The 26,963-nt window shown below is 40.8% G+C and overlaps 2 protein-coding genes across 3 annotated transcripts; both read left to right on the forward strand.

Moving 5' to 3' along the window:
* Positions 1-18,328, forward strand: baiap2l1a (BAR/IMD domain containing adaptor protein 2 like 1a). Of its 2 annotated transcripts, XR_016117613.1 has the most exons (15): positions 1-219; positions 3,287-3,362; positions 3,616-3,702; positions 10,195-10,256; positions 10,688-10,759; positions 10,898-11,032; positions 11,121-11,273; positions 11,340-11,483; positions 12,543-12,666; positions 13,201-13,414; positions 14,885-14,944; positions 15,028-15,175; positions 16,941-16,981; positions 17,079-17,203; positions 17,240-18,328. XR_016117613.1 is itself a non-coding variant. In XM_089015865.1 (14 exons), the coding sequence occupies exons 1-14, from the start codon at positions 169-171 to the stop codon at positions 17,149-17,151; spliced, it is 1,440 nt and encodes a 479-aa protein (XP_088871991.1). In that variant the 5' UTR covers positions 1-168; the 3' UTR covers positions 17,152-18,328. The 2 variants fall into 2 exon arrangements, 1 of the variants encoding a protein (XP_088871991.1); XM_089015865.1 differs by having other exon boundaries at positions 17,079-18,328.
* Positions 18,329-18,676: 348 nt separating this feature from the next.
* Positions 18,677-26,831, forward strand: tecpr1a (tectonin beta-propeller repeat containing 1a). Its single transcript, XM_089015187.1, has 24 exons — positions 18,677-18,817; positions 19,154-19,405; positions 19,470-19,652; positions 19,715-19,837; positions 19,908-20,027; positions 20,098-20,272; positions 20,347-20,447; positions 20,855-20,956; positions 21,019-21,161; positions 21,297-21,733; positions 21,819-21,964; positions 22,426-22,581; positions 22,649-22,798; positions 22,884-23,041; positions 23,725-23,955; positions 24,060-24,156; positions 24,266-24,345; positions 24,430-24,486; positions 24,569-24,743; positions 24,813-24,948; positions 25,015-25,107; positions 25,202-25,308; positions 25,448-25,567; positions 25,830-26,831. Exons 2-24 carry the CDS (start codon positions 19,181-19,183, stop codon positions 25,932-25,934), a joined length of 3,420 nt encoding a protein of 1,139 aa, XP_088871313.1. The 5' UTR covers positions 18,677-18,817; positions 19,154-19,180; the 3' UTR covers positions 25,935-26,831.
* The last annotated feature ends 132 nt before the right edge of the window (positions 26,832-26,963 follow it).

The raw sequence follows: 26,963 nt of genomic DNA on the forward strand, positions 1-26,963 counted from the left end.
TGAGTTCGTCTGCAACAAACCAGTTAGTCTTTATGCGCGTATGCACGCCGACAGTGGCGAGTGGCAAACCTGGACTAATTCTCTGGTTTCGACTGAAAGGATTTTACCACCTGGATTATAATTTTGATGTAATTTTCCCCCCTTTTATCTGGAGAAGCCACGCGTAAAATGTCAGGGACGCCGCAGGACGTGAGCAAGCTCACCGAACTAACTTATAAGGTGACTCTAACAAGTGTCATAAATGATTCGTTTATGTGAATTGAAATGGGGGGAACTGGCTGTTATGGCGAGTTAAATCCCTTCAAAGCACGCAGCAAATTTAACGTGCAACCTGTAGTTTTCCCGTTGTGGCCTTATGACGCTTCATAGTTTTCAGGTTGTTTCAAACACGTTCGACCGAATCGTTGGAATATTTACTTGTCAACAACAAGCAAGACCTTGCTAGAATGTCACTCCCTATTATCTTTATTCCCTGCTGGTGCATCAATTTGTGAGTGTGCCACTTGTGATCAGAGCTGTGTGTCAATCACTGTTTGTTCCTGCCTTAGATTGTGCACAGATGGGATCAGTGATCAGTCGCTGATTGGATTTAAATTTGCTTCATTTTTCCTGTGTGTCAATGTAATTTGTTGCTGGCCAAATGTTAAGGAAAAATGGAAGGATGCAAGAGCCACTTTCTTTCTTTCAGTCTTCAATTTATGATCAACAAAATGTGATGAAATGACACCGTCACGTATTTGTATACATTTATGATTATTTTTTCAAGCTTTATAAAATCTAAAATCTGTGAGTGATACACATATACACATACACGCTAATCCATCCAAGTGTCTCGGGCATGTTGGAGCCTATTCCAGCTGTTTTCGGGCAGTAGGCAAGGGGGTACCCTGAACCGGTTGCCAGCCAATTTACTTGGCCTTCTGCCCCAAGACACACATAATGACACGCGTATGGATAAACCGTTTCGGAAGATGGATGGATGCGTCTCTATCTATCTCGGTAGCTGTCTATCTAGCTGTCCATCTAGCTGTCTATCTAGCTGACCATCTAGCTGTCTATCATCTAGCTGTCCATCTCGCTGTCCATCTCGCTGTCTAACTAAAATATCTTAACTATCTTAACTATGTTAAATATCTTAATATCAAACATATCAAAAATATATAAAAGGCAGAAGTACACACCGAAACAAGTAAGGTAATTGAACACTTAAAAACGCCACTGCCTGTAAGAAAAGAATCTGTTGTAAAAATAAAATTAATATTTAAAATATTTAGAACATCTAAATTATGTAAAATATCTAAAATCTCATATATCTCAAATATCTAAATTATCTAAATTATTTAAATACAGTGAGACCTCAATTTACGAACTTAATTGGTTCCCAGACAGAGTGTGTAAGGCGAAAAGTGTGTATCTCCCCCAAAAAAAAAAATCCCATAGGAAACCATTAAAATGGGAATAATCCGTTCCCGGGTTTCCATAAAATATACTTTTCAACTAAATAAGCCTTAAAACTACACACAACATACCTTATTCTATGTATAATAAATGTGCTATTGTATTGTAATGAAAGAAATACACTGCATTGTATCATAAAGTCATTTTATTTACATTTGTGATGGTCATTGATGGCTTGATGGAATGGCGTTGGAGGTCGAAGGTCAAAGGGAATTGCTGTTTGGAAAGAGGAGCGCATTACATGAGGACTGTAATGAAAGAAACTGTGCTGTGAAATAAGGTTTTATTTACCTTTTTGATGGTTGTTGATGGCTTATGGATGGAGAGTCACCTTCCATAAGGACTGTTGGTAACTTAACCTCTGATGCTGTTCGGTCGTGTGCTTCCGCCGAAGATCACTCCGCCAGCCGTGGTGGGTGTGTATTATGAAAATGGTGCTTATTATAAGGTTCAATTTTCAGAAATTTGACGTTTGTAAGACGAAAAGTTTGTAAGATAAGGTGTTTGTAAGTTGAGGTCTCACTGTATCTAAAATATCTAAATTATCTAAAACATCTAAATATATATAATATATAGCGAGCTAGGTATCTATATACAATATAATACATATCTACACACACTCATAAAGACTGCAGATTTTGAAGGCTGTGATGATATCATCTCTGGTATGATTGGAAGCGAGTGTTAATGTTTCCTGACATTCTCCGTGATCAACAAAAACAAACAATTTGAAGGTGGAAAAACAATTTGGGTTTTTATAAACAGAATGATTGTTTATATATGAGTGTGTGTGTGTGTGTGTGATGGCAGAGAGTCCTTAGATGACACAGTTTCAGCAGAACAGGACGAGGGTGTGGAGAAAGGGTTTTTGGGGGGTAGAAGGAACCTGTTTTCCCTTTTCCCCCCTCCCTTAACTCCACTCGACAGTGCGTTTCTCATTGTAAACTCATTACCCGGCTCTTCATTGTTCTTTTCGGGGTGTGCCAGGAGAGCGAGATGGGAAGGTGAAAAGCCCTTGACCTCTCAGGTATTTTAATTGAGTGGTTGCGGGGTGGTGGCAATGAGGTTGTAGCCACTTTCGTCTTTACCTGGGACTTTGCTCTTTTTAGGGAGCGTAAGGATAACAAAATATTGATTATTTTTTTTTTGCTGCTGCATTTAAAGAGCAACCTGCATGAATACGTCATCTCTTCCACCGCAAACCACGAACCTGAAATGGAGTATGCAAACAGTGCAGTTTGCATACTCAGTGCAGTTTGCAAACAGTTTGAAACAATTTTGTAAACGTCATTCCAAAAAGAAAAAAAAGGTTTATTTTGATCCGGTCAATAACAGGTTATCATTTTGCATTACAGGCACATGTTTTGTTGGCTTTAAAAAATTGACTACATTCCCGTCAACAGCAACATTCGTCAACAGCAACGTGGTGATGGGTTTCAGCTCTGAACTTTTTTGTCGATGTTTTGTCTGAGCTGACATGATTACAAATACCAGATTGTTTTTCCCATTATAGAAACATATTGACTTTGAGGGTGTATAATATGCAGTGTCCTAAATTGAACTATGTCAGAAGATTTGACCCGTAGCGCTAATGGTTGTGTGTCATGTGCATACATGACACTTTTTTTGTAACTCAATTATTTTTACAACATTTGAAATTGAACATTTAAATACAAAATGCCTTGTGGCGAATTTGTATCGCAACATCCTTTGGCAACTGAAAATTATTCAACAAACAAAACAATAACAATAAAAGGAAAAAAAATAGTGATCAATAGTGACACGTTACGACACTTTGTTTACCACAATGTTGTCAATTCTTTCCCAGAATGTGATGGATCAGTTCAACCCCAGCCTGAGGAACTTGGTCAACTTGGGGAAGAACTATGAGAAGTCAGTCACAGGTAACAAGCAAGTATTGCCACATCATGTTCAAATGGGGTTAAAAATGCTGCAAATTCTTCCATTTTGACGAACATTTGAAGTCATTTGCATGGCAGTTAAGAGTTTATCTTGAGGTAACCGTACCTCATTATTTTGTTGACAACATTTGATGTACAAATACACTCTATTGAACCAGCGATTTGCAATACACACAAGATACATCATGTGTCTCACCAAAGGTGGTTCAATATTGTTTGTGATCCTCCAATGCAGGGATGACTCTCGCAGGAAAGGCCTATTTTGATGCCATCACAAAAATTGGAGAAAACGCTACATTTTCTCCAGTATCCCGGGAACTTGGTAAGTTCAACATCTCTTAGTGTGATTTCTCCCATGAAATGACACCATTGTGAAAAGATTCATAAAATATATCTAAAATTCCACGGCTAATGTTACCTCTCTTGCTCTAATTGGAGACAATATGACAGCCGGTGAATGAGTTGCCATTTTGTTTCTGTCTAAGAAAATGTTCTCATCGTCATTGTGAACCCTAAAGTGACATTGTTATTCTTCCCCACGCCTTGAAAAATAGCTGTGCTGTTGCAAAATTTTCGAAGTGATGCAATGTCAGACGGAATCTGAAAAAAAAAGAAGATGGAATGGGGTGTGTGTCTTGTGAGAAGCAGGAAAAATGTCAGAAATTACCATAAATCACTCATGGGGGGAGTGGGTGGGATATAGGAATTCACTCTTGGTCCCTTAACTCATTCACTGCCATTCAGGAATTCAAAATATGACGTAGAGCGCCATTCCTGAATTTGTTTGGGTGCCGATAAAGCGCTGGCCATGGCCTCTGGCAATGATTTTTTTTGCCTTCCACAAAGGGCAGGATTTCTCTTTTTTCCATGTTGGCACTTTGTTCCAGCTTCAGCTGTTGTTAAAGCGCAATATAAACCTATATGTATGTATTGCATTGTATTTTGGACAGCTACCCTTATTTCAAGCTCATATAACTCCAGACCCATTTAATTTAGGAATTAATTCTTTTTTTTTCTGATGAAAGAAGAGAGCCTAAGGTTTCTAACACTGTATTGAATGATTATGTAGTCCTAAAACTCAGTATTCTGTGGAATTCGAGTGACAATGACAAAAACCCTGGCTGGAGTGGCCACATTTTAGCACATATGGCAGTGAATAAGTTAAGAATTTGAAATTAGCACAAAAATGTGCCTTTTTTTCATCTAAAGATGTTTTTTAATGTTGTAATCTAATGGCATCACATATATTGTTTGCACTTCTACAGACCAGGACTTGAGTTGGGCAACTTTTTCCAATGATAACGCCTTTCCAGAGTGATCTCGTTTAAAAAAAAGCCGCCCAAGCAGTCTCGCGCTCACTCCCCACTTGCTATTTATCGAGTGTGTGTGAATTCTCTTCCAGCCTAATGCAAGCGTCATACAGCAAACACGCTGAATAAACACGAGCGGAGCAGAATGAGCCTTCTTTACTCCCTAGTTTGACTCACCCTAATCCGCCAACTGTTTGTCTGTTTGTGGAACAGACAAATAGTTATGAATATGATTCAAATAGTTCTGAAGAGGAAAGCATACATGTTTGCAATCGATTAAAGAATTTATTCCATTCCATTTTGAGGCAACATTGGGGCAACAATGGATCATCAGAAAAGAGGCACAAAATTGCGACCTCCAGTGGCCATCTCCGCTTCCACAGGCTGATAAATTCCTTATATGGAGCTTGGACTCCCTCTTCTGGCGGCTTTTGGGTGCAACACGGTTCTCAGACCAAACATGTACAGCAAAATACATTGACGTGATGGAAGGACGCTACAATGCGTCTTTTTTACGGTCAGGGGGTGGTCCTTTCATGACGTCACGTACGGACTCGTCACCAACTCAAAAATAAGACTTCCTGAAAATTCAGAGCAAGTCTTAAAACGTAAAATATAGCTATATGCGGTGGAATCTTATTAAAATACGCTCAGTAGAAGTCATTTGAAGACATTTTACAAATTATGGACACAACTTGTGCGGAGACGTCGGTTGTCCTTTAAATATTGAGCCATTTGCTGCGTTTGTGTTAAATCTCAAGCTATAAATCTTTTACTTTGGCGCCATGATGTCGCATGTTGGTGTGAAGGAACTGTGTTGACATGACTGAAAGAGTTTCATGGAGGAAAAATATGTACTTTTACGATCATGGTGTGGAATCTTGGCATGGGGAACTGTGCCAAGTGAGTTGTGGGGTTTTATCGGTAGAAAAATTGTGATTTGCTTCTATCTTATTGCTAAGAAACTGTACATTGAGTTGAAGAGTTTGATTTTGACATAAACAGTGATTTTCCCCAACATATTTGCGTCAAGAAATATGTTGAAGTGAGTTGAGGAATTTTGTTGGGCCAAAATAATGCTTTGCAGCAAACTTGTGCCATTCTTTCGAGGCCAGGAGCATTACTTGTGGTCAAATAAATTCAGGTTATGATTCTGTTAGAATTGACAAAATGGCATTACACTCCCTGAGGTGAGGTGCTATGATTGGTGTTGGATGAGATGCACTTCGGGTCACACTCGGACTTTTGAAGCAATTTATGAGACAGAATGTGGTGAAATTCTATACCACTTGACAATTCAAATACTGAAATATATGAGTCAACCTCACAGTATACTTCAAATCCTATTTTAATGAGGGAGCAATTATAAGCTTCTTGTGCTAGAAGCCACAAGTGGACTTGGAGGATTTACCTTTCGTCTTTGAAAAGCAGAAGGTATTTAAGGACTCAAAATGTGAGCGGAGAAAGAGAATGACGCAAACCACACCCCCTTTCCAACCTTTTATTCTTCTCTTTGTCAAGCTTCTTTTTTTTCATTCTGGGAAATATGGAGATATGCCATCAGCGTGAAAAGAATGCTAATGTCAGATGCAGCTGTTTGTAATGATAGAGAATAGAGGAGGACACAGCGAGCGTATTCCCCACAGATAGCTTCAATGAGATGATTTTAACATTTTGGAGCTGTTTTATGAGTTTGTTTGACTGTCTAGACACTCACACAATTATTGGCGGTGCGCTCGTATGTGTGTGTGAGTTGCATGATGAGCAATTTTTAAAATATGCTCTCATTTTGTTGTTTTTAATCACTCTTACAACACACGGGTGTGATACATTTGAAGCAACATTCTATGAGCTTGCCTCACGATGTATGATATTGAAAAACTTTTTTTTGGAGCGTGACGCATGGAGAGGATTTAGTCACGTTGGAAAACACACATACACGTACACACAAAGGCTTGCGCGGGCAAGCTTAGTGATGCATTTCATTGGAAGGCTCAGTGCTAGTTGAGAGAACACATGATATGTATACTGCACCTAGGAAGGTCGTCGGGTAAAGTAAACTTAGGAAGCTATTAAAATGAACTCATATTGCACAATTAGCCTTTTTGGACATCGAATAGGTCGTGGTTGATTCATCATGGGATATTTGTACTAGCGGAATGAAATCATGCAATAGGAATGACATTGGTGTTATTCGCTCCGCTTCCCCCCCAAATGATTAAAAATCCTGTTCGACTGACATTTGATGCATGCAAACCACATTTTATTTTTCTCACAATTCACCTCGATTTGCTAATTAATGTGCATGCAGTGCTGAAATTGAGAGGTGCAATCTTACGGGCCATTAATATGAATCAGCCATTCTATTACAATGCTCCAGATATAATTTTATTCAAATGCAAACCAACCTGCGAAGTAAATGTTCACATTACCAGTTAGTTTCATGATATTAACGACTAATACATCGAAGTGTGGAGCAGAAGTTTTATCAACTTCATGTTCAAACTAAAGAATCTAAAAACAAAAAAAAAAAAATCATTGGCATCGCACAATTCAAGAATCAAGATAAAAGTGCAGAAAATCCTACTGGACCCTCCCTACCCTGCCCACCACCTTTTCCAGTTGCTCCCCTCAGGCAGGTGCTACCAATCCATGCACACAAAATTCAGCAGACATTTAAACAGCTTCTTCCCCGTTGTCATTGACTTTCTAAACACTAACCCATATAAAATAATATGAATAAAAGAAAATAAATACTATATAGTGCCTCTTTGCAATTTTGCACAATTCTGTGGAACGCCGTCCTGTTATCTTTGTAGCTGCAGCTCTGTACTCACTTGAACCACTGTCTGCTTGTTACTTAGCACATTGTCTCACAGTCGTTCCTGAGAGATACCATTTACATTAAGGAATTCGATTAGATGAGATTAGCTTTTATTAGTGTCGTCCATACTTATTTGTCATGTCTTTTTTTATGATGATACTAGTGCAGCGTTCCACAGAATTCAAATTTCTACATATGTGTGTTCTACATATTTGGCCAATGATTCTGATTCTGATTTATACTCTCGTGCTTTTACAGTATAAAATTGCCCCCACCCTATATGAACCAGAGGCCTAAAACAATACTTAATATTTCTATCTCATATTTTACATAACAGGTCCCAATTTTTTGCCAAGTAAGATGTCCATAATAATATACCCTTCAGGTTTTGACACCCATCTAAAAGGCTGCAGGTGCGCAACAGCCTCACCAACCCCATCCACCCACTCCTTGTCAGCCACCACGTTGATCCGTCTGTCGAGTGGCCTGTATGAAACCGTCATACACCTAGCAGCGCTACCCCTCCCCAATGGGAAAGGACAAAGGCAGCATTTACTCGTAAATTCTGGTGACCTTCAGAGGGCAATGTTGTTGTCGCTGGACACTACCTTTTAGATGACAGAAGTAGCGCTGTGTATCAGCCCGTTTGTTTGCTTAGAATGGGATCAGGGGGGAGCATCAGGTTGAATGCACAAGAACTTGTGCGTTAATACCTGAATATGTTAATTTAAAATAATGCTTTCAAGATGCAGTTTGTCCTAACACAAACTGGTATATGAAGAGTTTTAGGTATTTTCCCGCCACTTTTATTTGGACTTTTGTTTTCCAGAAATAAAACCACAACAAAGCAGAGGAAATTTCTGTCCAATAGCTTTGGTGTGACAAAACGATTCACAGTTGCATGCATGGAAAAACATGGAATGTTTCAGAGTGAGGAACGACCACGTTTAATTGTCATAACAAACAAAAACGTCATTCATAGATTAGGTTAAAAACAAAATATTTATTTATTTATTTATTTATTTATATGTCAATGTGTTTATTTACAATTTTTATTTATTTATATGTGTTTATGTAAATGTGTTTATAATTTTTATTTATAATAATAATACATTTTATTTTCATGCGCCTTTCAAAGCTCTCAAGGACACTTCACAGTTACAGACAAGCATAGAAAGAAAAACAGATACATCTTTATCATCTTATTTATATTTATAATTGTATCTATATATTTATTTATTTATTTATTTATTTAGTTAGTTAGTTAGTTTGCTAGCTAGCTTGTTAGTTGCTTACTGAGTTGGTGTTCTTTACTGAATTAGCCTTCATTAGTCTCACTGTAGAGAAATTTACATTTGACAATAGCAAGGGGAGGAAAGGAAAGGAAGAAGTAGAAAAACAAAATACAAGCTCTGATGGAAAGGCAGCCACTCTCGCGGCGCCATCTTGAAGTAAAAAAACTTAAAATGGGTAATTATAATTACAGTAAGTGACCAAATTAATTATTTAATAAGTAACATCATAGATATTTTCCATTATTAGTCAATCCTTTTCAAAATTGGGAATTAAGGGATTTGGGGAAATTCTACTCATCATATTGCTTTTGGACAGACCTCTTCCCTGACACCAGAGTGGTAAAAAATTCTTTTGGGGGAAAATACCAATCTCCACAGGCCCTTTCGGGATCACACATTCTCTCTATATCGCAGTATATCCCTGCATACTGTATTATCCTGTGCAAAGGTTTACGTTAGTTCACCGTCCCAGAGTAAACCTGGAGTCTAGATTTCACCCCATTGTGATGGAGTGAGGGAGCCCTACTGCTTATTTACAATTGTCCGCTGCCGCCGTGCACGGTGTTGACTCACTGCCATTGTCTCGGTGCCGTACGTTGCTCTATCTGTGGCACAGTGAATGGAGACAGTTCTATATCTGCTCCCTCCCCACTACCAGAACCGCTGTTCAAATACTAAAGGAAGATATAATAATAATAATAATAATGCATTTTATTTATAAGCGCCTTTCAAAACTCTCAAGGTCACTTTACAGTCACAGGATATGTTTTTCTTTGGGTGAGCAGCGGCGGCCACATGCGGCAGCGTTCACTCAACCCGGAAGTAACTCAAATAGATAGAAAGCTAGCTAGCTAGCCAATAAATAGCTAGCCAGCCAGCTAAATAGCCATATAGCTAAGCGCTAGCTAGTTAGATAGCCGGCCAGGGGGCTATATAGAAAATAGATAGCAAATAATAATAATAATAATAATAATAATAATAATAATACATTTCATCCATAAGCGCCTTTCAAAACTCTCAAGGACACTTTACAGTCACGGGATATTTTTTTCTGCGGGTGAGCAGTGGCAGCCACGCGCGCCAGCGTTCACTCAACCCGGAAGTAACATAAAATAAAATAATAATAATAACAAATAATATAGAGTCATTCATTCTTCAGTACTTTCTGTACCCTCTTTGTGACATGAAGCAGTTCTAAATGAAAGAGGAGAGGTTGGTTTGAGTAGCTCGCGACATAGCTGGATAGCTAGATAAATAAATCAAGAAATATGTTAGCGTGAGGTGCCATCAGCGATTTGTAACCGTGATAAGCATACTGCAAAAAAATCATCACGTTCACAGGGTAATACTTTGATTACGATTAACCAACATCTGTGATTTTATAGGTATGGTTCTGATGGAGATTGCCGATGTCCACAAAAAGGTCCATTTTGAGCTGGAGCAAAATGTAAGTAGCCCGAACAGCCTCAACCACATCAGTGTTTTTTTTTTGCCAAGTTGTAAAAAGTGAACGTTATTGGTCACGGTGTGAAAAAAACCTGTTTTTGCTTCAGTCTGGGGCAAACAAAATGCTTGTTATACCGACAAGATGTGTCAAAATCTGGCAAACTTGAAACACATGAATTCCCCAGAGCACAACAAAAAGGACGTTTAAGAGCACGACAGGTGAATGAGTTGTTTTCCTTGGCGTCGAGACTATCCCGCGGAGATAAAAATGAGTCCGCGAGGCAACAACAGTAGGGAATCTTGAACAGGGACGCTCTTTAAAATCCCATTATCATACCCTTGTTATCATAATAATGCCACCGGATCAAGATGGACGGAGTGAGTGACTGAAGTGATGTTTTTTTTTTGTTTTTCCCTTTCCCATTATTGCAGTTAAAGCGATTCCACCGAGAAGTTCTTACTGAGCTGGAAAAGAAGACAGAAATGGATGTAAAGTATATGAATGTAAGTTCATATCTGAGTGATCCGTATTGATGCAAATAATTATTATGAACATCCACAATATATGAGGAAAGGATTTATCTTGTCTTTAATTTCAAAATGCATCACAAGGAAAAGCATAAAATGCTTCCCCTTCCTTAGGCTACATTCAAGCGCTACCAATCCGAACACAAGTCGAAACAGGAATCCCTGGACCGCTCGCAGACTGACTTGAAGAAGCTACGGAGGAAAAGCCAAGGCAAGAACGTGTCCAAGTACGAGCACAAGGAGAATGAGGTGATGTTCAAACCAAAATAAAAGCCGCTGCTTCCTGTCATCCAAAATTCTTGTTTTTTTTCATGTATATTTTTTCTGGTGCCCGCAGTATATGGAAACCATCTCATCGCGCCAGACGGACATGCAGAAGTTCATCGCCGACGGCTGCAGAGAGGCTCTGCTGGAAGAAAAACGGCGCTTCTGTTTCCTGGCTGACAAACATTGCATGTTCTCTTATAACATGAGCAACTTTCATGACAAAGTAAGAGCAATTGATCAGTAATTCCAACAGAGTCAGCAATAATAATAATAATATTTGTTCCTTTAGGCAAAAGAGATGCTGAATGAGAAGCTCCCTACCTGGCAGGAGGTGTGCTGCGACGTCAGCAAGGTGCCGGATGCTGTCATGCATATGATCGATGGACTTTCCATCCACCCGGAGCAATCGCTGCTTGCTGAACGCTACAATAGGGTTTGTGTGTGTGTTTTTCTTTTATTGTGTAGTCATTCATGCTTCAATTGAAGGAGAGAAAGAAACAGGTAACCCAAGGTACAGTGTGTACCTCTGTTTTAGAGCCACGGTCCAGTGCATTTTTGGTATGGCCTTTTGTGCTTAAAGGACAACCGACGTCTCCGGACGAGTTGTGTCCATAATTTGTAAAATGGCTTCAAATGACTTCTACTGAGCGTATTTTACAAAGATTCCACCGCATATAGCTATATTTTACGTTTTAAGACTCGCGCTGAATATTCAGGAAGTCGTGTTTTCGAGTTGGTGACGAGTCCTCACGTTACGTCACTGAAGGAACGCCCCTGACCGAAAAAAGGACACATTTTAGCAGTCCTTCCATCACGTCAATGCATTTTGCTGTACTTTGTTTGGTCTGCAAACTTCATGTAGCAACAAAAAGAGGCAGAAGATGGCGACAAAGCTCCGTGTAAGGAATTAATCAGCCCGTGGAAATGGGCTGATTATTTCCTTACACGGAGCTTTGTCGCCATTTTCTGCCTCTTTTTTGGTGCTACATTTCCCCCCAATGTTGCCTAATACTTATGACTTTTTTAAATATACAGAACAAGTTTTACTACAACAAAAAATCTATGCTTAAAAATCAATTTGTACTTCATGATGTCTCACTCTCAATGAAAAGAGACGTCGACATAGCTCTCCGTAAGATAAACAGGATGTCACCATTGACATTGAGTAACTTAAGTGCTTTATCTTTTTCTTCTTTGCCCATTATCTCGCAAAACTGCCACCAGCTGATACGTCAGAAGTTTGTGTCAAGTCTCTTTTAGTCGATTATCAGCCCGGAAGATTTCGGCTTTGTTTCCCTTTGATAAGGTTTCTTGAACATTGTGGCCGCCTCTTATATTGGCCACGTAGACGAGCATAGATAAGACGATAATCGCTTTTCACATCAGTAACTCCAAGCGGACTTTGCCCTGTGCGTTGCGATCAGTATTTTGACACACATTTAGTTTTTACCTCACGTCTTTTTCATATATATGATCTTATTGTCTGTTGTAGAACAGCGTCGAGTCAATGGTACCGCCCCCTGCACCTCCACTGAAGGCCCACACGAGCCCACTTGCAAACATGTTCAACCCCGAGCCAAGATCACCAATCACCTCCTCATTAGAAAATCACTCAGGTACGAATACTCGGATACTTGTACACCTGATTAACCCTTTCAGCAGTTACTTCAATGGACAGCTTATCGGGTTATATATCCAGGTAACATCCGACTTACGACCATCTCGACTTACGACCTCCAGACCCTATTTTTATAATTTTAAGTCTGGCACCGCCACGCGCTGGCAGATCGGCATCGTGTATGACAATTTTAGCCAGCCAGCCAGCATCTCACTCGCACAGCAATCGACTGTGTGATGGCACCAGGGGGGGGGGGGGGTGCGAATCATTTAGCCTCCGAGTCTCTATGCAACATTTTGAATGGATTTCGACTTACGACCATTTTGATTTACGACCGTTTGGTTGGAACGGAACTCGGTCATAAGTAGGATGTTACCTCTATATATATTTTTTGGTCACGGTTTTCGCAAGACCCTCATTTGATATTCAAAATAGACATTATTGGATGTACAGAATGGAGGAACCCTGACCGAAACCTCAAATTTAATTCATCTATTTGATATATGCATTTTAATTACCCATTTTTGTAAAGACCAGGGCAGCCTCAGTGAGGATAGTCCATCCCGGTCAACCTCCGAGATTTCGGGTCTACAGATGACTAAAAGGTCTCGGGTCAGGACCATCTTTCCTCACTCTGCGGGGAACAACGGCACGCTCCTAAGCTTTGATGAGGGCGATGTAATCATCATGCTGGTGGAGGAAGAGAAGGACGGGTGGCTTTATGGAGAGCGAGAGAAGACGGGGCAGTAAGTGTTTTTTTTGTTCAACTATGGGGTTATACTATTTGTATTTGTTTCTCAAAAAATGATCGCATTTTTTTGATGGGTAGATGGACATTTTAAAAATGTGTGCTGGATGTTTTTCCCCTTTTTTTAATATGGTAACATAAGTTGTTTTTGTGGGGGCTTTTAAATGCCACATAACCTGTTCCGTCGTTGTAAACAAACGCGTTCTCCTTGCTGGAGAATGTGGTATTGTACTTTTCACATACCTTTCCGTTCGTAAAAAAAGGTCCCAGCCACTGTCACCTTCAGTTTAAATGGCACGTTTCTACATTGTCTTGATATATTTTGTCTTGTTGTTCTGGCGTATGGGTGCGGAAGAATATGTGAGGTATGTTTGCAGTCGCATAACTCTTCTGCTGACTAATTTAAAACAGATTCTTTTCTTACAGAAACGTATACTACTTACGTATACTTCCGCATTCGTCAATGGTGACACTCTGACGAAGGCGGAAGTATACGCCGAAACATGTCAGGTAATTGAACACCTACAACATACTGTCTGTAAGAAAATAATCTGTTTTAAATTAGATATCTGTAGACAGGATGAACTTAATACAACTCTTCTGCTGACTCTGCTCTATAACATATGCAGAAGTACACTGGAAACAAGTAGCTTTTTGTTAATAAATTCCCAGAAATGCACTTTGTAGTCTTGCAGAAAGTCTTCTGAGATGACAAGGCGCTCTTGCTAACGATCCTATTTCACCTTTTGTTTCGGATATAATGTAAACCAGTGGCGAGCCGTGAATTAAATCGCTAGGCCTTCAGTAGTGCTATGTCTGAATCAATCCAGACTGAAACAGTGTGGTGTGATTTACTACAAGCCCGCTAGCGAGTACCTTTAGACATGAAATAACTGTCCGACCATTCTTAATTTTGTCCATTTTTACTTGAAAAGTCCATCTTCAAAATAGCTTTAACAGTAAATCTCGCGACTGATACAGTGTGCTAGCCCTTGCCAGTATGCTCTTGTCAGTAGCGGCTTGTGATTATCACAGTTTTCGATTGGCTAGTGACTAGCCAATCATAGTTTGCGAAAACTCTGACGTTGAGTTGGGTTGCCAACTCAAAATCTGATTGGTTAGAGCAACAGTTTGATGGACACATTTGATGCGACAGGGCCCGCAGAACTAATTGTGAAGGCATTCATTTCGATTTTTGACCCTGGTGACAAATGATGGCTGTAATGTGATTGGTTAAATGCTTAAATACGAAAACACACGTCATACACAGAAGCATAACAGGGGAAAAGTAATAAAAGGAAGCTGAAAAACAATTTGGAATTATTTAAAAAGAATTTATGGACATAATATAATTAATTAGTCTGTGATGCAGATAGTTTTAGGCCAGCAGAGAAGGCTTTGCAGGCTTTGACGGGTCCGCCACTGATGTAAATTACTGTGTGTCTAATATTGTCATGTTGTGTGTTAGGCGAGGTTGGTTCCCTTCGTCCTACTGCAGACCTTGCGCTGGAAATCTCACATCAAATAGGTACGGAAACATATTTATATATGTATTACATAAGTAATATCAATATTATAGCTAAGGTTGAAATGTCACATGTCATCCAACAGCAATTTGGGATCACCAGTGCGAGGTCCGAGTGTCACCAGCCTACCCGAGTTGGATGCAGATGAGCCCGTGTTGCTCCCCCCGCCAGATTATTCGGATGAATCCCCCTCAAGCACGGTGGTACGGTCAATGCGGTCGTCACAGAATATGGTCAGTATTGCTGTTAAACGCATATGCTTCTTAGTATAACATTTTTCACATAGGCAAAAAGATGCCTTTTTCAGACAAATCAGCTGCCATTGTTTTCTGAATATGCTCAACAAGTTGAGGATTTAGAACACCTGATTTTTTTTTTTTTATCGTTCTGGCTTATCATTTTGGAAAAGGCTGTGGCCTTGTTTGAGTTTCACCTGATATATTTCCTGTCGTGATAAGTTTATTGCTTTTTTTCTTCCTTCCAAGGGTTTATTTAGTCCATGATCTGCACCCACCCGTACAAACATTCCGTGACACGTTTTGACTAATCTCTGACTAATTTTCTCTTATCAACCACACCCTGGAGTGAGTCGCAGCTCAAAGAATCAATTCTTCCAACTCAGTCGCGTTCTATATCATGACATTTAGCTATGTTAGGATTGATAAGAGCGTCGGATATTAAAATAAATGGTTTTCGAGGCACGTGTCGAACGTGCAAGGCATTTAATCCAGGCAGAGTTGGCAAAAGTATTCGCTCTGTACACAAGTAGAAGTTGATAACATAGTAGACTGCCAACTGACATGAATTTTGGTAAAAATGACTTTGAAATAGTACACAGTACTATAACATGTCATGACTACCTCCCGGTTCAGAGGTTTTTCCATCTGTCTAGGAGTGACGATGAGATAATAAGAACAGAAAAAAAGGGTTAAAGGACAAGAGGATTCAGTCACACTATGAGTTGGTGATATGTCTGCTGATAGAGGTTGAATCTGTCCAACCAACCAACGTACAAGTCCAGGCACGGCTCGAGTCTCCCCTTTCTTCTCGCCCTGTCTGTACGCAATGTCCTCACTACCTGCTGCCTCAGGGTTTTCACCGTCTCCCAAACGCGATACTATCGATCGTCATTTTCCTCTACTACTTTTTTATGATATATTTTTTTGTTCATGTGAGCGTCGTTTAAAGAAAGGTCAAAAGTTAACTGCTTTCCTTAAGTCTTGTTTATGAGACCGCGCGGCAAATGTGGACTTTGATACTATTAACGCAGCACATTTCCATCCGTGCGCAATGAATTTTGGCAATTTGAATAATATATCAAAAAGGGCGGGGGGACGTTTTGTGCTCGTAGATTTTACTTTACCATACTTTGCTCTTCCCTGATCTGAGAATAGAGGGCGTTGAGGATTGCGGACAAAAGCAGCCATGTTTGACAGACAAATATCAGTGGGAGGAAAACATATTGGAGTCGAGAAACAATTTGACAGGCAAAAAAATAGGAGGTGTAGTTTAAACACATGAAAAAAAAAAAAAAACTTTTTTTTTTCAGCCTGTGTTATCAGACGCAAAGTGGTTTTATACAGGAAATCTTCACAAGAACAAACTGACAATGTATTCCAAGTGACCACAAATTTGCAAGCTTGCAATGCTATACCTTAAAATATTCCTCAGCCCCTTTAGCAACATAGCAGAAATACTTATGTTAATCGTCCGCATAAAAAAAAGGAGTGAGTGTTGTCATTCGCAGGCATTTCTAGACAAGCTAGATTCCAAACGGGGAACTGGAAATGTGTATACACTTGTTGCTTTACGTGTCAAAGCGTTTACATGGCACCATCGCGCAGGAGGACAATTGTTGACGAGTAATCTAATCCAACCAGTTTGGTAACACTGCCTTTTTTTCGCAGATTGAGTCATATGGGTTTATTTATGAAGGATTTGTTTGATTTTGTGTGCATAGCATTTTCTCAGGGTCATTTTTATTTTTGTCCTTTGTAGGTTTTTCTCGAAAACGGCACAGCAAAGGTTCCTTTTCTAGGGTGAGTTATGCAATAATATTTAGTTGGTCCTAAAATGTTAACACTCGTATTGACGAGTGAATAACCTCGGGATATTTTTTTATTTTCTTCATCGCAGTGGAGGAAATCCTTTCGCCACGGTTAAACTGAGACCCACCGTCACCAATGATCGATCAGCACCCGTCCTCTAAACATAAAATGGTCACCCTACTCGCCCTGCCACACCCAACCCAAAAAAAAAAACAGACCCTCACTGAAGATATTACGATTTTGGTATCCAGAAATTGATTTTACCGCGCCACAGTATGGACATATAATCCAAAATGTAATGTTTATGCATCTATGGGATATGCATCCAGTCTGCATTCATGTCAAGTAATTCCAAATAATTGTTATAATGAATTGCAAACACACAACGATATCTCAGACTACTGAATAAGAGGAAAAACTGTTTCAACATGGAAGAATTAAGCTCCAAATATATTGTGTCCTCCAGCTGAAAGTTTCTAAATTTTAACGTGCGCTGGTTTTTTATGTGCTATTTTTTTTAAAGCCAATGTCTGTCATTATGTATCTCAAACAAAAATATTTTACCGACCGTTTACAGGACGATTTTGTCTGTGCAGAAAAAATGGAGGACACACATTATCCCAACGTTTTTTTTATAGTTTGTGCTGCAGTTACCATAGTGAGAAATGCATTTGTTTTGCCATGTTCCTGACGAGACTGCCAAGCCAACCAGACTGTCTTCCTGACTTACTGAAAAAGACAGATGCATATTAAAAAAAAACATTCACATTTCTATTTTTTTAATATATTGAGTTGTCTTTTTTTAAGAGCTGCGATGTTATCCAGAGATTGTGAGAATGAAGGGAGCGTGCTGTGTTGATCATAAGGAGTTGTCATTTGAGAGCCAGCAATGAAGTATGTCACTATCCGAAATAAGCGTTTATATTCATAAATGGGATGTTTATAGGAGATATTTAAATTGTATAGCATATGCCCATAATGTGCTCCCACCAAGCTACGCTTTGTTTTGACTGCCAGCGTTTTAAATGGATACCATTTTGATGAAGGGAATATTTTTCACACCGAGTGATTTTGGCAGGTGTGCAGTTTATGCAATATGATGGTCCTCATTGGTTGACATTTACGTTGTCTGTTAATATGACATGGTCACAATTTTGAAATTAAGTAGACTGTGTGAGTAACTCCGATGTTTTTGGATATGTATTTGATTTACAGAACGTGTATTGTATGATGAGAAGTGATCATTTTCAGTTATTCCTCAGTGCCTCATTCAGTGTACCTTGTCATTGCGTTCACAATGCCCTTTTTTCCTTAATAAAATGTGATACAGTCTACATATTTCAATGTCATGCTTGTGTTTGTGGATAAAACTGGTTACATTACTTGTGAAATGTAAATTAACCGATTGAAATCAGACATTGCTTTTGAATTATGGTTCACCGATTATAAAATTATAACAAAACTACTATAAAATTATAAAAACAACATGAAACGTGGGGGGAATTAAGAAAAAAAATAATTTGTCAGTCTGTAAATTTCGTTGTCGCCACCTAGTGTCGTTAACAGGAAGGTCTCAGGCGCCTATTTTGCTGAAACATGAAGCAACAGCGACCTCTTTTGGATACCACCCTCACTACACCATCGACCACAGAAGCAGCCAATGAGAAGGACGAACCAAAGCAGCTCTTCCGCGTTTGCTCAGTCAGCTGTGTGTCATCAAAGTCCCAGCAACGACAAACAAATTGATTTTTAGCAGTGCTTTCGTATTTTTTCTCTTCCAGTAACACAAAAGGGACGTCGGCGACTGTTGATGAGAGATATTTTGAGGTGTGTCCTTCTTGTTATCTTCGCACGTCCTATTTCAGGAGAGTTAAGCTTGTAATCCAACGTCAAATGTTGTGCACAAAGCTCCTGGCGTTTCAATGGTTTTGTCTTCATTTGCAACCCTGCGCCTTGAAAACGAGTTCTGGCTAATACATTTTTAATTCATTTTGCAAAGTTAACACTATGCATGTCTTGAAAGCATCATTTTAGTCTCATTTAGGAAAATGTGAATGCAAACATAATCCAGAAATTTTAAATAGACACATGTCAAATTAATGGTTGTCAAAATATGAGCGTTACGGCCAATAAACAGCATTTGATATTCATCCTTTCAAACAGGCCTAGCTTGTGGTCCCCGATGCAGCCATGCCCACCTCCCGGCTCTGGGCAGTGGACGTGCACGGACGGGTGTACAGCCTGTCCACAGCGGACCACCAGTGGGAGCAATGTCGTGATGCAGAAATGTTATTCAAGCGGGTGACCGCGGCTCAGCAATGCTGCTGGGGCATAGCATGTGACAACAAAATCTACCTGAACGTCCACGCTTGTGACTTGCACATCCGCTTCCAGGAGGAGACCTATGAAAATCAAGTGGGTGCTCTCTGGTGGGCAATTGTGAATCTGTCAAGTGTCAATTCTCTCTCTGTCTTATTAGCGATGGAACCCCGTGGGTGGTTTCTCCGAGCACTTGTTACCGAACGACCGCTGGCAGTGGAGTGATGTCACAGGTTTGCGGCATCAGCCTCCATTAAGTTTCCAGCTCCCAACCAGTAATTGGGAATGGGAGGGTGACTGGTACGTCGATCAGAATTTTGAGGGGGAACCCACAGAGAAAGAGGTAAATGTATTTATTTTGCATTATTTTTTTGTGAGGTTGTTTATGATGGATATATTCTTCAGGGATGGACTTACTCAATTGACTTCCCAGCTGTTTACACCAAGGACAAAAAATGGAACTCCTGTGTCCGTCGCAGGCGATGGCTCCGCCACAGAAAATACAAAGCTACAGACTCTTGGGCTGAGGTAATTTTCAGTCATGAGTTTTTACATCCGTTTTCACATCTCCCATTCTGTTTTGGCCTCTTCTTGGTAGATCCCCTCACAGAAGACTTCTCTATCAGATCCCATCAGTGACATCAGCTGCGGTGGATGGGAGATAACCGAGGAACCCCGTGGCCTCCTCTGTTTGTGGGCCGTGTCGCTACAGGGGAAGGTGCAACTTCTCACTTGCCATCCTGTCGTCATGTAACAAGAATCATGACACGCCTACTGTCTGTGTGCAGGTATGGTTCCGAGAAGGTATCTCCCATCGCAATCCTGAAGGCTCTTTGTGGCATGATATCCCACTCCCTGGGGAGGTGGTCCAGATCAGCTGTGGACCTGGAGAACTGGTTTGGGCTGTACTTTGGGAGGGCCAGCTGATTATCAGGGAGGGTGTCAGTCGAGACAATCACCAAGGTACAGTTAGTGGTATCAGGACTGTTTTCTTTGTTTAGATTCTGTTATTGAGCTTCCTGTTTTCTTCCATTTAGGTACCTCATGGTCAATGTTGGACCCTCCCAGCCCTGATGTTGGAGTTATGCATGTAGCAGTAGGAGTCAATGTTGTCTGGGCTTTGACTAAAGATAACAAAGTAAGTTCATCACACCTTCATTTTTTTGTAACTCGAAGAAAAGTTCAAAATGTAGCACCAACATCCATAAACCAACAGAACGTAGACATTTTAATGAGTTGTCTTTCCATGAACTGATGGATTTTAAACCTGGCTAATGAGCTCTTCCTGTGAAGGACTTTACCAAGTCCTAGATTGCTCCCAAGGCTCCCTACCTGAGGATGACAGTTTAACAGGCTGTGTGTTTTCACCTCAGATTGACCCCAGATTTTCTCTGTTTCTATTGTGGGCCTTGTGTTCCGCCAACTCAGCATACAACAGCATGAAACTTTTCGATATGATACTTGTATTCTGTCTATTCTATACTTCTATTCTGTCTATTCTCTATCAGTTAGTCAAGGGTTTGAACTCGCCTGTTGCTTTACCAGGTGTGGTTCCGGCGTGGGGTTAACTCCCATAATCCACGTGGCTCCGGCTGGATCAGCATGGTTGGCGAAATGGCCATGATCAATGTTGGACTCAATGATCAGGTACAGTCTACAATGCTTCATGTCCTATAAAAAAAGTCTTGAAAATGTACACTATTGCACAGGTGTGGGCCATCGGTAGCGAAGACCGCACCGTGTATTTCCGCCAGGGTGTCACAGCTAGCGAACTGAGTGGGAAAACCTGGAAAGCCGTAGCTGTTCCCAAAGATGGCGATCGGCCTCATTCCAGTAACAGCAGTCAGCAAAGGTGATGATGTTGACTTCACAGATTTAATTTCTAGGAGTAGAAATCAAATACTGTCCATCATGTGTGCAACACATAAATATAGCTTTGAGAAGACTAATTTGTGATTGCTCATGATTATGTTCCTCTTTGCTGCAGTGCTGGATGTTACTTCAGTGAGTTGCGTGACATCGAGTCTGATACAGAAAAAGGATCCGCAGATGAAGTCGGCTGTGACAACGCTAGCATTGAATCCTCTGACCAGATGGTTTCTCACCAAGATCCAGCCCTTCTTGCTGTCCCACCAGAAGACAACATTGACGAGCGAGGAGATAGTACCAATGTTGATGCGCTTCAGACCGAAGACCCTGTTGACTCCCGATGGAGTAACGTGGATCTGGAGATACCACAAACCCAGCAGGCCCTTTTGTCTGACAATGCAGACACCTGCAGTCTATCATCGGTGGTCACTTACACCACAGAGGACAATTATGGTGTTGATGGACACCCTCTTTGGGCCTGGGTGAGCGGAGGGGGCTGCTCTGTGGACAGTCATTCCCAACTTAACTGGTTCCAAAGCACCACCAGCACTTCATGTAGGTTCAACGCCACATCTGATTGAAGCATTATAATCTCTCTTATGAATATGTTTTTTTTTAAATGTGTCTTCTTCTCCCTTAGTATTAGCCCAATCCGTCCAATCTTTGAGTCTGTCCCTCACAGCAGCTCAGATGGCAACCTGGCGGAAACAAATCTTTGAACAACTCAGCGAGAGGACCAAGAGAGAGGTGGATGACTTCCGACATTATGAACAAGCCATCGAGCAGGTGAGTGCAATTCAATGAACAGTCAGAGATTTTCGGTTGGACACTGAACTCTCTGCCAAGCTATTTATTGAGAGTATATGCAAATTTAAGTGATACATTAGTAAAACATACTCTTCTTGATTTGAATACCACGTTCCAAACATCAACGTCCATAAAACAAAAGAACGTAGACATTTTAATAGGTTGTCCTTTCCATGAACTGATAGATTTGTAACCTGGCTAATGAGCTTTACTTGTGAAGGAGTTGACCAAATCCTAAATTAGTACAAAGCCAGATCTCCTACATGAATATGACAGGTTAACAGGCTGTATCTGTTCACCTCAGATTGACCCCAGGTTTTCTGTGTTTCCATTGTGGGCCTTGTGTTCGGCGGCCAACTAAGCGTGGCACTTTTAAATGTGATAACTTCTATTCTCTATCATTCCCCCACCTTTTTTTTATTTCATACGCCTACATTAAGTGCGTGTGGGTGAAAAAGGGTACGATGCAGTGGTGGCGCGACTGGAAGCCGCACAAATGGGTCGATGTTCACTTTGCGCTAGAGCAGTTCTCAGGACCAGAGGGCAACAAGGATGGCATCCTTTTCATCTATTATCACTACTATGAAGAGAAGAAGGTGAGAAAAATTGTCAAAACACGGTTCCTCATTCATGACGATTGCATACTTCTGGTTCCTCTCGCAGTACTTGCATGCCTTTCTCAATGAGGTAACCATCCTGGTGCCTGTGCTCAACGACGCCAAACACACTTTTGCTATTTACACACCCGAGAGGATCAAAAAGAGATGGCCCATTCGAGTGGCAGCTGCGACGGAAGAGGAAATGCACGATTGGGTAAATATTACGAGGGCTCTCAGATTTTTTTCCGATTCGGTGTAGAAGTTGTCAAAAAATCATCAAGCTTCTGTTCTGCCTCTAGCTGGCGCTGTTGAGTGCCTCATGCTGCGAATCCAGAGGCATTCAGGGCCCTCCTTCCAAACAAGCCATCTGGTCTATCACCTGTAAAGGGGACATCTTTGTCAGCGAACCCACCCCCAGCCTTGAGGCCATGCCGTATCCAACACCCTGCGACCAGATGTAAACATGCTTTGAAGCACCACATAAATTTTCACTTATCCAGACGCTCCCCAACTTACGAACATTCGAGTTACGAATAATGGTACATATGAACATTTTTTTGTGGGTACAGTACGTTGAAAAATGTTTGGACAGAGATGCTGTAAGTTAGATTTTGTATTGCGCTGCTTTGTAGCACCGCATAAAATTTCACTTATACGGACGCTCCCCAACTTACGAACATTCGAGTTACGAATAACGGTGCATACCAACATTATTGCGGGTACAATATGTTGAAAAATGTTCGGACAGAGATGCTTTATGTTAGATTTTGTATTGTTATTAAGTTGTATTGTAGCTTTTTCCGACTGAGTATGTGGGCGAGGAGGAAATCCCTCTTCCCAGGAGGATGCGATGCATAACAAAAAGTAATAGATGCTGGCACGTAATTTAGTATATATGTGCCAATAGCTTCAGCAATGGCTTACTGAAGGCCGAATGACATTTACTTTACAACTGTGAGAGTGTCTGTGTTTCATACTTCCCCGTACAAAGTTTGACTTAAACATGCATTCCATACCAAATATAGCACTCGTTTGTTTGGTGTGGAGTGTCTGTATACTCATTTGGTCAAATTTTTCCAGCCATTAGTTCTTTTCAATTTAGAGAATGAAGGATTCTGCCTGATTTTTTTTTTTTTTCAGGTTCTGGCGTCAGATCGGAGGTCACCTGCGCATCGTGGAGTGTAACAGCATTGGGATCGTGTGGGGGATTGGTTACGACCACAACGCCTGGGTTTACGCCGGGGGTTACGGCGGAGGCTTTTTCCACGGTCTCCCCACTTGTAATGACCACGTTTACACGCAAACTGATGTCAAAAGCGTCTATATATATGAGAACCAGAGATGGAACCCTGTCACTGGCTATACCAACAGGTGCAGTTCTTACTGGACATTCGTCAATCATTCCATTTGATGCATATTTCGTGTTTGACATATTGTCATTGATTGTTTTTTCTCTTTCTCTGAAATATCTTTAGAGGGCTCCCTAGTGACCGCTACATGTGGAGTGATGCCTTGGGATTACATGAGCGCACAAAAACAAACACCAAGCCTCCATCGCCTCAGTGGGCATGGGTACGTAAAACTAAACAGCCCCTCCCCAAAATCGTGAATTAGCCCAAACAATCCAGCTTAAACAAAAATGGACATTGTCGATTAATGTTGACTGGTTGGTTGTCTTTAGGTGTCTGAGTGGGCCATCGATTATGGCGTCTCTGGTGGGACGGACCGAGAGGGCTGGCAGTACGCTGCTGATTTCCCAGCGTGAGACTCCATTGTTGTCTGTTGATTTCAACCAACGCTTTTTAAGTGACAGGGATTTTGATCAAATTTGAACTTTGCACCCAGGTGGTATCACGACCATAAAACCATGACGGACTTTGTGCGACGCAGGCGATGGGCAAGGTCTCATTTTTGAAAACAACTACAGCGTATAATATTGATTTGCAGAGATCACTAATCAGACATGAAATCTCCTCTTGAACAGGAAGTGCAAACTGACGACGACCGGTCCTTGGCAGGAAGTCCCGTCCATTCAACTGAGTGATGTGACCATCCTCCCCTGCACCCCTGACAGCGATGTGGATGTGGTACCGCTTTGGGCTATCAGTAATAAAGGAGATGTCCTCTGCCGACTGGGAGTGACCGCAATCACCCCTGCTGTAAGGAAGACATATGTTTTAAAACAAATAAAAGGCGTTTTATTTCATTGCATTGTGTTCACCTCAAAGGGAACGTCATGGGTTCACGTCGGGACGGATCAGCCCTTTCAATCCATTTCCATCGGGGTTTCAAGCCATGTTTGGGCTATCGCCAAAGACGGTTCTGCTTTCTTCCGTGGATCTGTGTTCCCTCAGACACCTGCAGGTTAATGGAGGGAATTTCCAGGGCTCTCCTAGGCAGATTTTTGGAACGCGTTGTCTCTCTCTGCAGGCGAGTGTTGGTACCACGTCCCTTCTCCAACCAATCAGAAGCTGAAGCAGGTGTCTGTCGGAAGGACGTCAGTGTATGCTGTTGATGAAAATGGTGAGGGGCTTCTAATTCCTGGATACTACTCATATCATCATCATCATCTTTTTCTAGACTACTTCTAATTATATTTCTGATTTATTCTGGTCAGGTAACTTGTGGTACCGGAAAGGTTTGACCCCCAGTTATCCTCAGGGCTCCTCGTGGGAGTATGTTTCTAATAATGTGCGCAAAGTAACTGTTGGGCCTTTTGATCAGGTTGGTACCAGCATACTACAAAATTCCAGATTGTCGATATTTTTACAACCACAACAATCTAGATACAGCCAACAGATAAGCCTGTTAAAGGCCATTATGTTTGCTTGTCACATGACTCACACTACGGCTTGATTTTTAGGTTTGGATTATAGCAGACAAGGTACAGGGAAGCCACAGTCTGAGTCGTGGGACAGTATGCCATCGACTCGGAATTCATCCTTTGGAGCCCAAAGGACAATCGTGGGATTATGGCATTGGGGTAAGGAAAAGATCTCCTCCATTCATCGGAAAGACTGTTTCAGTGTGACATTTTATTAACCCCTGCATCAAAATTCACAGTTCAAATGCAGCTAAACCAGAAAAACGCTCAGGCGGTTAAGTCCTCATTTACATTGTGATGAACCTCATGATTAAAAGAAGGCGAAAATTTAGTTTTGCTCTGAATAATTAAGGTTTACACACATTAACTATATTTATTCAGGTGCCTAAATGTGTTTTTTTTTATTTTTTATGCCATCTAGGGCGGGTGGGACCACATCACAGTGCGAGGAAATGCCATGGAGCCTCCCCCTTTCTGTCTCACTGTCCTTGCAGACACTCCTGCGCGAAAGTCTGGGAGCATCTAACATGTCAAGGGACACAGAGGTCAATGTCAGCATTTCTGTGATGTTAAAGGCACTCGCCGGCCATATTTTTAAAGGTGAAATTACTGCACATACAACCAATCACGCCGACGTCTTATTTTCTTATTGCATTTTATGACTTTTTTTTTTATTATTGTGACATTATTCTTATGGTAGCCTCATTCATTCATTTCTCGTTGCGCTGTAGTCTTCAAGCCCCATTTCGTCGTAGACTATGTTGTTGTATCTCTAGAGAGAGGTTTATTGATCTGATCGAGAGAATCAAGCTTGAAAGATCAGTTTAATTTTAGACTATCATTTACTCAGAGGATATTTGTGTTCTCATGCTGGATATATTTAATGTTTTCATCCTCCCTCGGTCAAATACGGGTGCTGTAAAGTGATAGGAAATTGAGTTTGAATGTGCCAGGAGCAGCCAGCAAGTCTTGGGACACCATTTGAAGTGAAGACAAACAACCTTCAGCATAGAGTTCAATGAACCTCGGGTTGTAAGTGTGTAAAGACTTGCCGGTAAGTAAACTACTGAATTCCCTCATTAAGAGGATCGACTGAGGTGGGTCCCTTAGCACCACCCTCCCTCGCCCTTTTTACTTAGTGTCTCATGAAACTGTTGGTGACATTGTGCCTCCCAACCAGCTGATATTTTGTGTTTTTAGACATTGTTTTGACCACTGTTGATCATGATTGTCTTTGGGGCGTGTGCATTATAAAAGGGGGGAAGACTTTCCCTCGTTTGCTGGAAAAAAAAAATATATATATATTTGTAACGACTCTGTAATTGATGGTTAAAATTTTCTGAATATTTTACACCCAATTAGAAAAAATATCACTTAAGGATGCATGTACATTTCCCTTTATATAAATATTAGGAATTCATAAATTTGTCTGTTGTATTGATTAAGTATACTAGCTAACTATTTAGCTGTCTGTTTGCAAGGTTTCAATGAAAAGGTTTCTTACGCCGCCATCTGTACTTCTTTGAAGGTGTCGGACGTTTCGCTTCTCATCCAA

Source organism: Hippocampus bargibanti, linkage group LG15, assembly GCF_051943395.1.
Source record: "Hippocampus bargibanti isolate YZ-2025 linkage group LG15, ASM5194339v1, whole genome shotgun sequence".
NCBI classification, from domain to species: Eukaryota; Metazoa; Chordata; class Actinopteri; order Syngnathiformes; family Syngnathidae; genus Hippocampus; species Hippocampus bargibanti.